At 44.5% G+C, this 12,872-nt stretch overlaps 1 protein-coding gene across 1 annotated transcript in view; it reads right to left on the reverse strand.

Annotated features, from left to right (window-relative positions):
• Positions 1-28: 28 nt before the first annotated feature.
• psmc3ip (PSMC3 interacting protein) overlaps positions 29-12,872 on the reverse strand; it is a 15,491-nt gene continuing 2,647 nt past the window's right edge. Inside the window, exons 3-8 of the mRNA XM_061981936.2 lie at positions 7,264-7,353; positions 7,070-7,181; positions 594-739; positions 390-443; positions 246-305; positions 29-176 (exon numbers count right to left, since the gene is read on the reverse strand). Of these exons, the coding sequence (XP_061837920.1) occupies positions 120-176; positions 246-305; positions 390-443; positions 594-739; positions 7,070-7,181; positions 7,264-7,353 (519 nt within the window). The 3' untranslated portion in view covers positions 29-119. The remainder of the gene's footprint in view (positions 177-245; positions 306-389; positions 444-593; positions 740-7,069; positions 7,182-7,263; positions 7,354-12,872) is intronic.

The raw sequence follows: 12,872 nt of genomic DNA on the forward strand, positions 1-12,872 counted from the left end.
GGCACAAAATGTAAATTATATCTGCCACACGTCACACACGAGTGCAGTAAGATGAACTGAAATCAGAACAAATTGTACAAAACTAAATCAAAGTCTTAAATATATAATCAACAATTGGATCAGACAGTCGGCACAACTGCCTTATAGTCCTCGTCTGTCTCCACACCAACCTCCTCCTGCATAAACAACACATACTTTACTCTCAAAACTCTTTTTAGGACTCATTAAAAAAACATTTTACCCACCAGGAATTCCTTCTTGCTTTTGGGGTATCCCTCCAGGATTGTGTCCATCATGTCCGAAGCCTGACAGGAAGATAAGCAAAGTGATTATTATATTATATATGTATCACTACTCTTGAAGACTATTTTAGTTCAAATCAACTTTACCAGTCGCTTCCTCTTGCGCCATTCTTTAACATAAACATTTTGCTCTTTCAAAACCTGCAAATGAAATATTTTGGGTCAAAAGTTGGAATTACAACAACAACAAAAGTTTTTCCTTATAAATTGTACACTTTAACATTAACTCACAACAGTAAAAAAGTAAACCACTGCTAATTTTAGGACAAAAAAACAAAAAGCTTCCGTAACCTTCTCCTTTTCCTCGGGCGTGACGTGATTGCTCGCAGATTTGATCTTCTCTAGGCGCTCACGGCTTGTTGAGCACTCCTCTTTCAGCCTCCCGACCTCGGAGATCATTTGTTGAGTGGTCAAACTGCTGTTGAGCTCCTTAAGTTCTGAAACAAAACAAAACGGCGTGGAAATCTACTGTAAATGACACATTTCACTTCAAACACTTAAGTGTGAATGCAAGGAACGCTGAAGTAACACATTGACCTGAATGCTCTTAGTGCCCTCAAGTGGCTGTGAGCAGTATTAGCATGGCAGGAGCAGCTGCTTTTATTAATAAAGAAGTAAGAAATAACTTATTTTGTTGAGTTTAAAGTTGGTTAATAATACTTGTCAAAATATAACAGAGAAATATAAAAGGAATAAACTATTTAAAATAATTTCATGGTATATTTCATTGTAAATTGTAATGATTTAAGCTGAACAGCAGCTAGTGTTTCAAACTTCAACCAACCAACTAGTTGACATACTAATAATAGTGTAGCATAATTGTGTTTATTGTATGGAAGATGTATTTTTCACTTGATACAATCCTTGATTTGCTTTGTCCATGTGATGTGAATAATGTGAATATTTCATATATGGTGAAACACTTCAAGGGGCTCTATTAGGCAAAACCAACTTTTCTTACCTATTGGTATCTGTTTTTGTGTAGGCTATTTTGGATCTGTATAATTCCCGAAAATGTGAATTCAAACCATGGTGCCAGATATTTATAAAACAATTTTGCCTTCCTTCATACTTCCACCAAACGAGCCATTTGGAATTTTCCCAATATAGAGTATATACATGGTCGATATTAACCCAAAAAAGCTCTGCACGAGTCCGTCGATGTAGTCAATGAGCTCCTCCTTTCTATCCTGTAGTGCAGTGTTTTTCAACCACTGTGCCGCAGTCTGGTGTGCCGTGGGAGATTATATAGTTTCAACTATTTGGGTTAAAAATATTTTTGCAAACCAGTAATTATAATCTGCAAATTATGTGTTGTTGTTGAGTGTCGGTGCTGTCTAGAGCTTGGCAGACTAACCATGTAATACTGTTCCTTATCAGTAGGTGGCAGCAGGTAGATAATTGCTTTGTAGATGTTGGGAACAGGGTTTGTTGTCGTGATCACAATATGCAGACAACAGTGGGAGGCAGGGTGCAGGTAAAAAGGTGTCTAATGCTTAAACCAAAAACAAACAAAAGGTGAGTGCCCCTAAGAAAAGGCATTAAAGCTAGGGAAGGCTATTCAGAACGAAACTGAAACTGAACTGGCTACAAAGTAAACAAAAACAGAATGCTGGACGACAGCAAAGACTTACAGCGTGTAGAGCAGAGACGGCGTCCACAAAGTACATCCGAACATGACATGACAATCAACAATGTCCACACAAAAAAAGATAGCAACAACTAAAATATTCTTGATTGCTAAAACAAAGTAGATGTGGGAAATATCGCTCAAAGGAAGACATGAAACTGCTACAGGAAAATACCAAAAAAAGGAAAAGCCACCAAAATAGGAGCGCAAGACAAGAACTAAAACGCTACACACAGGAAAACACAAACAAACTCCAAATAAATCACGGCGTGATGTGACAGGTGGTGACAGTACACCTACTTTGAGACGAGAGCTATAGTGATGCATGCTTGGTTATGGTTTAAATTCATATACAACAATTGCGAAAATTACTTTTTATTGTCTACTGAGTTTAATTGTTTTATGATTTCTGCTGGTGGTGTGCCTCCGGATTTTTTCAATGAAAAAAACGCGCCTTGGCTCAAAAAAGGTTGAAAAACACTGCTGTAGTGGGGAAGACAGGCTCGTACATGCACATGCATCCTCGACTGTTGCCATTTCTAATACAAAGTAGCGTATCGTTTGAACTTGTATGTCAGTGGCCTTGCTATGGAAGTATTATTGTTGCAAAAATATTTGCAAACGCGAATCTCTATCCGCGCGTGTGTAATCCAATTCACATGTCTGTGTATATATATATCAATCTGGGTTTTTTTAAGTTGTCTGTCCGTATTATGATTTGTCTGTGTAAAAAAATATCTGTCCTTATTATGATTTGTCTTGGTGTGAAAAAATATCTGTCCGTAATTCGATCGGCGTGTGTGTGTATTTAGATGTGTGTGAAGCAGAAACTCTTTTTGGCTGTCTTTTTACACATGACTTTGGCGACACTTCTGTCATGTATGACTTGTGATTTGAACGTGTAAAAGGATTTGTCTGTAACGTCACCTTGCCTTTACTTATACTGACCACTAGTCGGCGCCATTTATTCACTTTCTTCTTTCCTTCATGGATCTAAACTTTACACCGCTGCCTGTATTTTTTTTCTATATTTTTATTGTAATATTTTCAGAATGTATTTGTTCTATTTTTGGCCAAATTAATCTGAAGTTGTCTTTATGTTTTTAGTTTTAATGCCATGATTTTAATTAGGGATAAATAGCCGATAAATGCTTTAAAATGTAATATCGGAACTTTTTGGTATCGGTTTCAAAATTATCGGTATCTGTTTCAAAAAGTAAAATTCATGACTTTTCAAAACGGCGCTGTGTACACGGACGTAGGGAGAAGTACAGAGCGCCAATAAACCTTAAAGGCACTGCCTTTGCGTGCCGGCCCAATCACATAATACCTACGGCTTTTCTCACACACACAAGTGAATGCAAGTCCTACTTGGTCAACAGCCATACAGGTCACACTGAGGGTGGCCGTATAAACAACTTTAACATTGTGAACTCACACTAAACTAGAATGACAAACATTTCGGGAGAACATCCGCACCGTAACACAACATAAACACAACAGAACAAATACCCAGAACCCCTTTGCAGCACTAACTCTTCCGGGACGCTACAATATACACCCCCCCCCCCCCCCCCACACACACACACCTCAACCCCGCCCACCTCAACCTCCTCATGCTCTCTCATGGAGAGCATGTCCCAAATTCCAAGCTGCTGTTTTGAGGCATGTTAAAAAAAAAAAGCACTTTGTGACTTCAATAATAAATATGGCAGTGCCATGTTGGCATTTTTTTTCCATAACTTGAGTTGATTTATTTTGGAAAACCTTGTTACATTGTTTAATGCATTCAGCGGGGCATCACAACTAAATTAGGCATAATAATGTGTTAATTCCACGACTGTATATATCGGTATTGGTTGATATGGGAATCGGTAATTAAGAGTTGGCCAATATCGGAAATCGGCAAAAAAGCCATTATCAGACATCTCTCATTTTAATAGTCCGGCCCACGTGTGCACAGATTTTCCTTCAGGCGGCCCCTGAGCTAAAATGAGTTTGACACCCCTGCAATAGAGAGTTCCTGCTTCACACGTCTAAATTTCTTTTAATTTTTTTTTCTTTTAATTCTTTTAGAGTCCATTTTAAAATTATCTTACTCGTTTTTAAATCCTTACGTGGTCTTGCCCCACCGTACCTCTCTGAGCTGCTCCACCTCTATGCCCCCACCCGGTCCCTCAGGTCAGCTGATCAGCTGATCCTGGAGGTACCCAAAACAAAGCGCAAGCTCAGAGGGGACAGAGCCTTCTCTGTTGCGGGTCCCAAACTCTGGAACGATCTCCCTCTCCATGTGAGACAGGCCCCTTCTTTGGCTATTTTTAAGACCCTTCTTAAAAACCCATTTTTATTCACTGGCTTTTAACCCAGCATCAGACTTTGAACTGTTTTTAGCTTTTAACTTTTTGAACTGTTTTTAACTTTTAAACTGTTTTTATCTAACAAACTGTTCTTAGGGTAATTTATATCCATCCATCCATCCATCTTATTCCGCTTATCCGAGGTCGGGTCGCGGGGGCAGCAGCCTAAGCAGGGAAGCCCAGACTTCCCTCTCCCCAACCACTTCGTCCAGCTCCTCCCGGGGGATCCCGAGGCGTTCCCAGGCCAGCCGGGAGACATAGTCTTCCCAACGTGTCCTGGGTCTTCCCCGTGGCCTCCTACCGGTCGGACGTGCCCTAAACACCTCCTGAGGGAGGCGATCGGGTGGCATCCTGACCAGATGCCCGAACCACCTCATCTGGCTCCTCTCGATGTGGAGGAGCAGCGGCATTACTTTGAGCTCACCCCAGATGGTAGAGCTTCTCACCCTATCTCTAAGGGAGAGCCCCGCCACCCGGCGGAGGAAACTCATTTCAGCCGCTTGTACCCGTGATCTTGTCCTTTCGGTCATAACCCAAAGCTCATGACCATAGGTGAGGATGGGAACGTAGATCGACCGGTAAATTGAGAGCTTTGCCTTCCGGCTCAGCTCCTTCTTCACCACAACGGATCGATACAGCGTCCGCATTACTGAAGACGCCGCACCGATCCGCCTGTCGATCTCACGATCCACTCTTCCCTCACTCGTGAACAAGACTCCGAGGTACTTGAACTCCTCCACTTGGGGCAGGGTCTCCTCCCCAACCCGAAGATGGCATTCCACCCTTTTCCGGGCGACAACCATGGACTCGGACTTGGAGGTGCTGATTCTCATCCCAGTCGCTTCACACTCGGCTGCGAATCGATCAAGCGAGAGCTGAAAATCCTGGCCAGATGAAGCCATCAGGACCACATCATCTGCAAAAAGCAGAGACCTAATCCTGCAGCCACCAAACCAGATCCCCTCAACGCCTTGACTGCGCCTAGAAATTCTGTCCATAAAAGTTATGAACAGAATCGGTGACAAAGGGCAGCCTTGGCGGAGTCCAACCCTCACTGGAAACGTGTCCGACTTACTGCCGGCAATGCGGACCAAGCTCTGACACTGATCATACAGGGAGCGGACCGCCAAAATCAGACAGTCCGATGCCCCATCCTCTCTGAGCACTCCCCACAGGACTTCCCGAGGGACACGGTCGAATGCCTTCTCCAAGTCCACAAAACACATGTAGACTGGTTGGGCAAACTCCCATGCACCCTCAAGGACCCTGCCGAGAGTATAGAGCTGGTCCACAGTTCCACGACCAGGACGAAAACCACACTGTTCCTCCTGAATCCGAGGTTCGACTATCCGGCGTAGCCTCCTCTCCAGTACACCTGAATAGACCTTACCGGGAAGGCTGAGGAGTGTGATCCCACGATAGTTAGAACACACCCTCCGGTTCCCCTTCTTAAAGAGAGGAACCACCATCCCGGTCTGCCAATCCAGAGGTACCGCCCCCGATGTCCACGCGATGCTGCAGAGTCTTGTCAACCAAGACAGCCCCACAGCATCCAGAGCCTTAAGGAACTCCGGGCGGATCTCATCCACCCCCGGGGCCTTGCCACCGAGGAGCTTTTTAACTACCTCAGCAACCTCAGCCCCAGAAATAGAAGAGCCCACCACAGATTCCCCAGGCACTGCTTCCTCATAGGAAGACGTGTTGGTGAGATTGAGGAGGTCTTCGAAGTATTCCCTCCACCGATCCACAACATCCGCAGTCGAGGTCAGCAGAACACCATCCTCACCATACACGGTGTTGACACCGCACTGCTTCCCCTTCCTGAGGCGGCGGATGGTTGTCCAGAATCGCTTCGAAGCCGTCCGGAAGTCGTTTTCCATGGCTTCCCCGAACTCCTCCCATGTCCGAGTTTTTGCCTCCGGTAATTTATATTTGCTTTTTAAATGTGTATTTTTATTTCTGTTTTAAATGTTATTTTTTTAGTCTGTCCTTTGCCTCTATTTCTTTGTGGTGTACAGCCCTTTGTTTTTCAACTGTGCTTGTCTTTAAAGGGCTTTATAAATAAAGTTGGTATGGTATGGTAAATTACGCATGCACACTTATTTATTTATTTTTTTTAATTATTTTTTTTACACAGACAAATCAGTATACGGACAGACACCTTAAAACACACACACACAGATTGATATACAGACACACACTTTATTGTAAATAATGTAAATAATTCAATGTATAAACTCTGATGATTAACTTGTGTGATGACTGTATTATGCTGATATGTATATATTTGTACCATGAATTGATTAACGTGGACCCCGACTTTAAAAAACGTATTCGGGTGTTACCATTTAGTGATCAATTGTACGGAATATGTACTGTACTGTGCAATCTACTAATAAAAGTCTCAATCAATCAATCAAACACATTAGTACACACGTGAATTGGATTACACACGTGGAGATTGAGACACGCGTTTGCAAATGTTGCTACAATAATACTTCATACGCCAAAAACTACAACATGGCTGACGGGAGAAGACGCTGTTCTAAGTGGAGCCATGTAAATAAAACAGCACATCCTAAAGAGACGGTCAGAAAGCGGCTATAAATCGGTCTGTAAAACGTAGTTTAAGCAACATTTTGACCACTACTACATGTGTAGATTACAAGAACATGTTTGAAAGGTAGAAAAAAAAACTATGACCCCTTCAAGTTGTTGGCTACATGTTCATGTTTGTACAGTTTAAGCCCACAGGTGACTTCAGTGTGTCCGCAGTGTACCTGCATCCAGCTGTCTGCAGCTCTGGCTGAGGGTCTGCAGTTCCTCGTTGAGCTGGGAGATGCGACCGTCCATGGCCTTCAGGTCTGCATCGCTCACGTCTTTAAACTGAGCCTGGGGAAAAAGTGGAGAGCGCGTTAGCGAGCGTCTACTAAAATAAGAGCATCCGTTCATTCATCCGTACAAGTCAGCCAACCTGATCAGCAAAGTAAATCTTCTGCTTGCCGTAAGTCTTCTCCTTTATCTTGCCTTCCACTGCCAGCAGCTCCACGGCTTTGACCACTGCCTGGTAGGACACACTTTCAGTCAGCACAGGAGGAAATACTGCATGACTTGTCTCAAGCAAAAGTACAATGTGCTGGCATTTGCCTCAAATATTAGTAAAATTACAGTAAAACATCCATCCATTTTCTACCACTTATCCCTCTCGGGTCCTGCCACCTCATGGCAGGGCCAACACAAATAGACAACATTCACACTCTAGAGCAGACTTGGGAAAATTAAGGCCCAGGGGCCCGTTAAGCTTTTCAATCTGGCCCGCCGGACATTCCCATGGAAATGTTTTTAGATCTTTAAGATGGAAACTCGGAGTCTTGTTCACGAGTGAGGGAAGAGTGGATCGTGAGATCGACAGGCGGATCGGTGCGGCGTCTTCAGTAATGCGGACGCTGTATCGATCCGTTGTGGTGAAGAAGGAGCTGAGCCGGAAGGCAAAGCTCTCAATTTACTGGTCGATCTACGTTCCCATCCTCACCTATGGTCATGAGCTTTGGGTTATGACCGAAAGGACGAGATCACGGGTACAAGCGGCCGAAATGAGTTTCCTCCGCCGGGTGGCGGGGCTCTCCCTTAGAGATAGGGTGAGAAGCTCTGCCATCCGGGGGGAGCTCAAAGTAAAGCCGCTGCTCCTCCACATCGAGAGGAGCCAGATGAGGTGGTTCGGGCATCTGGTCAGGATGCCACCCGAATGCCTCCCTAGGGAGGTGTTTAGGGCACGTCCGACCGGTAGGAGGCCGCGGGGAAGACCCAGGACACGTTGGGAAGACTATGTCTCCCGGCTGGCCTGGGAACGCCTCGGGGTCCCACAGGAGGAGCTGGACGAGGTGGCTGGGGAGAGGGAAGTCTGGGCTTCCCTGCTTAGGCTGCTGCCCCCGCGACCCGACCTCGGATAAGCGGAAGAAGATGGATGGATGGAAGATGGAAACTGTAGCTTCATCCATCCATCCATCCATTTTCTACCGCTTATTCCCTTCGAGGTCGCGGGGGGGCGCTGGAGCCTATCTCAGCTACAATCGGGCGGAAGGCGGGGTACACCTTGGACAAGTCGCCACCTCATCGCAGACTGTAGCTTCATATTACCATGAATTGATTTACGTGGACCCCGACTTAAACAAGTTGAAAAACGTATTCGGGTGTTACCATTTAGTGGCCAATTGTACGGAATATGTACTGTACTGTGCAATCTACTCATACAAGTTTCAATCAATCAAAAAGCTGCCACTATCACAGTGATGTTTTCAAATGACCATGAGTCTTGAACTATACAAAGTATTTCATTGGTTGGAACCTGCGTTTTTGCATTGTTGCAAAACCAACTTTTCCTACCTTCTGGTACCTGATGATGTCTATTTGGGATCTGCATAACTCTTAAACGCATCATAATTAAATTATCCCCTCAACTCCCCCCAAAATGGATTAACTCGCTGGAATAAAAAAGACAATACAACATACATCCATAAATGTGGACACATGTGAAAAAGTGCAATATATTTTATCCGTACAGTAATCTATTTTATATATATATATTTTATATATATATTATTTATATATATTTATTTATTTATATATGCACCTTATTGCTTTTTTATCCTGCACTACCATGAGCTTATGTAAGGAAATGTCGTTCTTATCTGTGCTGTAAAGTTCAAATTTGAATGACAATAAAAAGAAAGTTTAAGTCTATAAGTCCTGAAAATGTGCGCGCTCATAAGCTTCTTCTTTTTCTCTCTTATGTGGCATTCATCTTCCGCTGTTGCCATTTCTAATATAAAGTAGCGTAAAGTTCTTACTTATATCTGTCAGTAAACTCGCTATACAATTGCTAAAAACTGTAGTGGGTTTACATAATTCACCCACGGAACTTTGGTTATTAGAGGGTGCCAGTCGGACGGTTTTTCGCAGGACATTTCCGGCGTTGTTTTTGCACTAGTGAGCAACGGATGAGGGGATGCTGCTCCGTTATTGATTGAAGTAAAGTCTGAATGTCATTAAAACAGTTAGCTCCATCTTTTGACACTTCTTCCACTCCCGTCCTTGCACGCTACACCGTTACAACAAATAGGACGGGGAGAAGACGCTGTCCAAGGTGAGCCACATAGGTAAGACCGCCCACAAAACTACTTGAAGATGATCTGTAAAACATAATCCATGCAACATTTTCACCAAAGAACCACCACTACATGTTATGTAGACCACAAGATGGTGTTTTGAATTTAGAAAAAAATCATAGTATGACCCCTTTTAAAGGGGAACATTATCACAATTTCAGAAGGGTTAAAACCATTAAAAATCAGTTCCCAGTGGCTTATTTTATTTTTCGAAGTTTTTTTCAAAATTTTACCCATCACGCAATATCCCTAAAAAAAAGCTTCAAAGTGCCTGATTTTAACCATCGTTGTATACACCCGTCCATTTTCCTGTGACGTCACACAGTGATGCCAATACAAACAAACAGCAAGGTATAGCGACATTAGCTCGGATTCAGACTCGAATTTCAGCGGCTTAACACTGTCTGATAAGATAATTACTAACAACTATGAACTAGGTTTACAGCATATGAAATACATTTGGCAACAACATGCACTTTGAGAGTGCAGACAGCCCATTTCAGGCGCGCTAAGAACATATATTTTTCCACGATTTCAGCACTCAGGTTAACCATGCCTAAATAGACACAAAATACTGCATTACACAAGACTACCCGAATGTACTCGAATGATTGAAAAAAATAAATGTTTTTAAGCTAAATTATTGGTAAACACAGTTTATGTATAATAATTTACGTAAAACCGCGAGTAATGAATAAAGTTTTCATCAATTAATATATTCTGTAGACATACCCTCATCCGCTCTCTTTTCCTGAAAGCTGATCTGTCCAGTTTTGGAGTTGATGTCAGCAGGCCAGGGAAGCTAGGGTCGATATTTTTCTCTTGATCATCTTCGGTGGCAAAAGGGACGGTGTGAACCAAGACATCCAGGGGGTTTAGCTCTAGCCTTTTGTATGAAAATAGCCCTGAATAGACCCTATCCTCGGCAGTGCGCCTTTTAATTCGGTGTGCCCTATGGTCCGACAAATACGGTAAGTTAATCGATTATATTAATCAATGTTTTTAGTGTCAACATTGCAATGTTACTTTACACCTATTTGTTATGTCATTCAACTTTTGATGTTAATGTTTGTATTAGTATTTCGAGAATGTGCGACGGGCCGCAAATGGCCTTTGGGCTGCCCGCCCTGAGATCGGTAGGTTGTGAGTTCAAACCCCGGCCGAGTCATTGATTGATTGATTGAAACTTTTATTAGTAGATTGCACAGTACAGTACATATTCCGTACAATTGACCACTAAATGGTAACACCCGAATAAGTTTTTCAACTTGTTTAAGTCGGGGGTCCACTGTAGTCATACCAAAGACTACAACAAAATTGGACCCATTGCCTCCCTGCTTGGCACTCAGCATCAAGGGTTGGAATTGGGGGTTTAAATCACCAAATGATTCCCGAGCGCGGCCCACACTGCTGCTCACTGCTCCCCTCACCTCCCAGGGGGTGAACAAGGGGATGGGCCAAATGCAGAGGTCAAATTTCACCACACCTAGTGTGTGTGTGACAATCATTGGAACTTTAACTTTAACTTTGGACTGAAGCAAATTAGTGCAATACTCAAAAATTTATATTTAACCCGCATGGTTCAGTCCCTACTTTTTCTTTTACGACCAGGGCTCCAACCTGAGTCGTCCGCATGAGAGACCAATGTACCAACTACTGAGCTAAAAGCCCATATGTAACTAACAATTCATTTTATTTTAACAATATCCCAAGGGCCAAAATAAAATGAGCTTTGTGCCAAAAATGGCCCGAGGACCACATTCTGGGCAATAAGGGAAAAAATTCCATAACACAGAAAAACCTCTTGGAGAGATTTTTAAGAGGCATGGAGTGTTTTACCACTTTTATGCAGATGACTGCCAAATTTATATGCCAATTTCAAAAGGCCATGGCCCCCTGACACCCCTTCTCAACTGTCTATGCGATAGAGATGCGCGGTTTGAGGACACAACCGCGGAGTATCCGCGGGTCGGGCGGTTGAAATAAAAAAAAAAATTAGATTTTATCCGCGGGTCGGGTCGGGCGGTTGAAATAAAAAAAAAAAAGATTTTAAATAGATTCAGGCGGGTGGCAGTTAAACCAATTCGGAAATATATATACATAGTTAAATGTTGTTACCCACATACGAAAAACGAGCAGGCACCTGCAGCATATGCCACAACAGAAGAAGAAAAAAAAAAAGAGATGGACACTTTTACGGAGCGGAGAAGGGACGCCTCGCCGGGGTCCGGGACCGAGGCCCCTTCCCCCGAGAGGGCCCCACCGGGAGCCATAACTGAGGTGATCCGCGAGGAGGGCCCGACGCACGTCCAGGGTCACCACCGCGCCCACCGCACCGACACCCCGCCTCGTCCGCCTTCGCCGCGGCCGGCATCACGCGCAGCAGGTAAGCAGCTTGCCTGCCCGCCACCCCCGTGGCCGGGGGCACGTGACAGGGGTCACTCCGCGCGCAGTGCGCTCACAAGGGGGGTGGGGCTCACCCTGGTGAGCCGAGTGGGCCACTTTTGGTAAGCAGAGCTGGCGCTGCGGGATGAACCGAACGCCGGGTTAAGGCGCCCGATGCCGACGCTCATCAGACCCCAGAAAGGGTGTTGGTTGATATAGACAGCAGGACGGTGGCCATGGAAGTCGGAACCCGCTAAGGAGTGTGTAACAACTCACCTGCCGAATCAACTAGCCCTGAAGATGGATGGCGCTGGAGCGTCGGGCCCATACCCGGCCGTCGCCGGCAGCGAGAGCCGCGAGGGCTAGGCCGCGACGAGTAGGATGGCCGCCGCGGTGCGCGCTGAAGCCTCGGGCGCGAGCCCGGGTGGAGCCGCCTCGGGTGCGAGGGACATCGCACGCGCTTGGGGGTGCGCTCAGCGCGGCTCCCAGATGATTGCGCACTGGTGTGCGTCTGGGCCGTGACAGCGTGGCACGCATAATGTCTCTGCTGCATTGGATCAGTCTCCTTTCTTTAACAGGCAAAAGCTTTATAACCTCACTAATGCCTTGCATCGTCTATATTAGATATATAACAACGGGCGGGTACGGGCGGGTGCGGTTAAATGTTAAATGTTAGTTCGGGTGGATGCGGATGGTTGACGACATTTGTGATGCGGTTGCGGATGAAATAATTGCCTATCCGCGCATCTCTACTATGCGACGTCAAGGCTTGGTTAGCCCAGAATTTTTTAATAATAAATGAGGGGAAACACGGAAATTTCAGTTTTTGGTCCGGCCCTCACTGACTTGGGACCATTGCAAAATGATGTGCGTCCCAAAGTCATCAGCCTTGGCGTCACTATAGACAGTGACAAACAAGTCTATGGCGTTTTAAAATCATGTTTTTATCATCTTCGTCTTTTAGTAAAGGTAAAACCGTTTTTATCTTCTAACCCTTTTTGAACAAGTCGTGCATGCTTTTATTTCAAGTCGC

Source organism: Nerophis lumbriciformis, linkage group LG24 (assembly GCF_033978685.3).
Source record: "Nerophis lumbriciformis linkage group LG24, RoL_Nlum_v2.1, whole genome shotgun sequence".
NCBI classification, from domain to species: Eukaryota; Metazoa; Chordata; class Actinopteri; order Syngnathiformes; family Syngnathidae; genus Nerophis; species Nerophis lumbriciformis.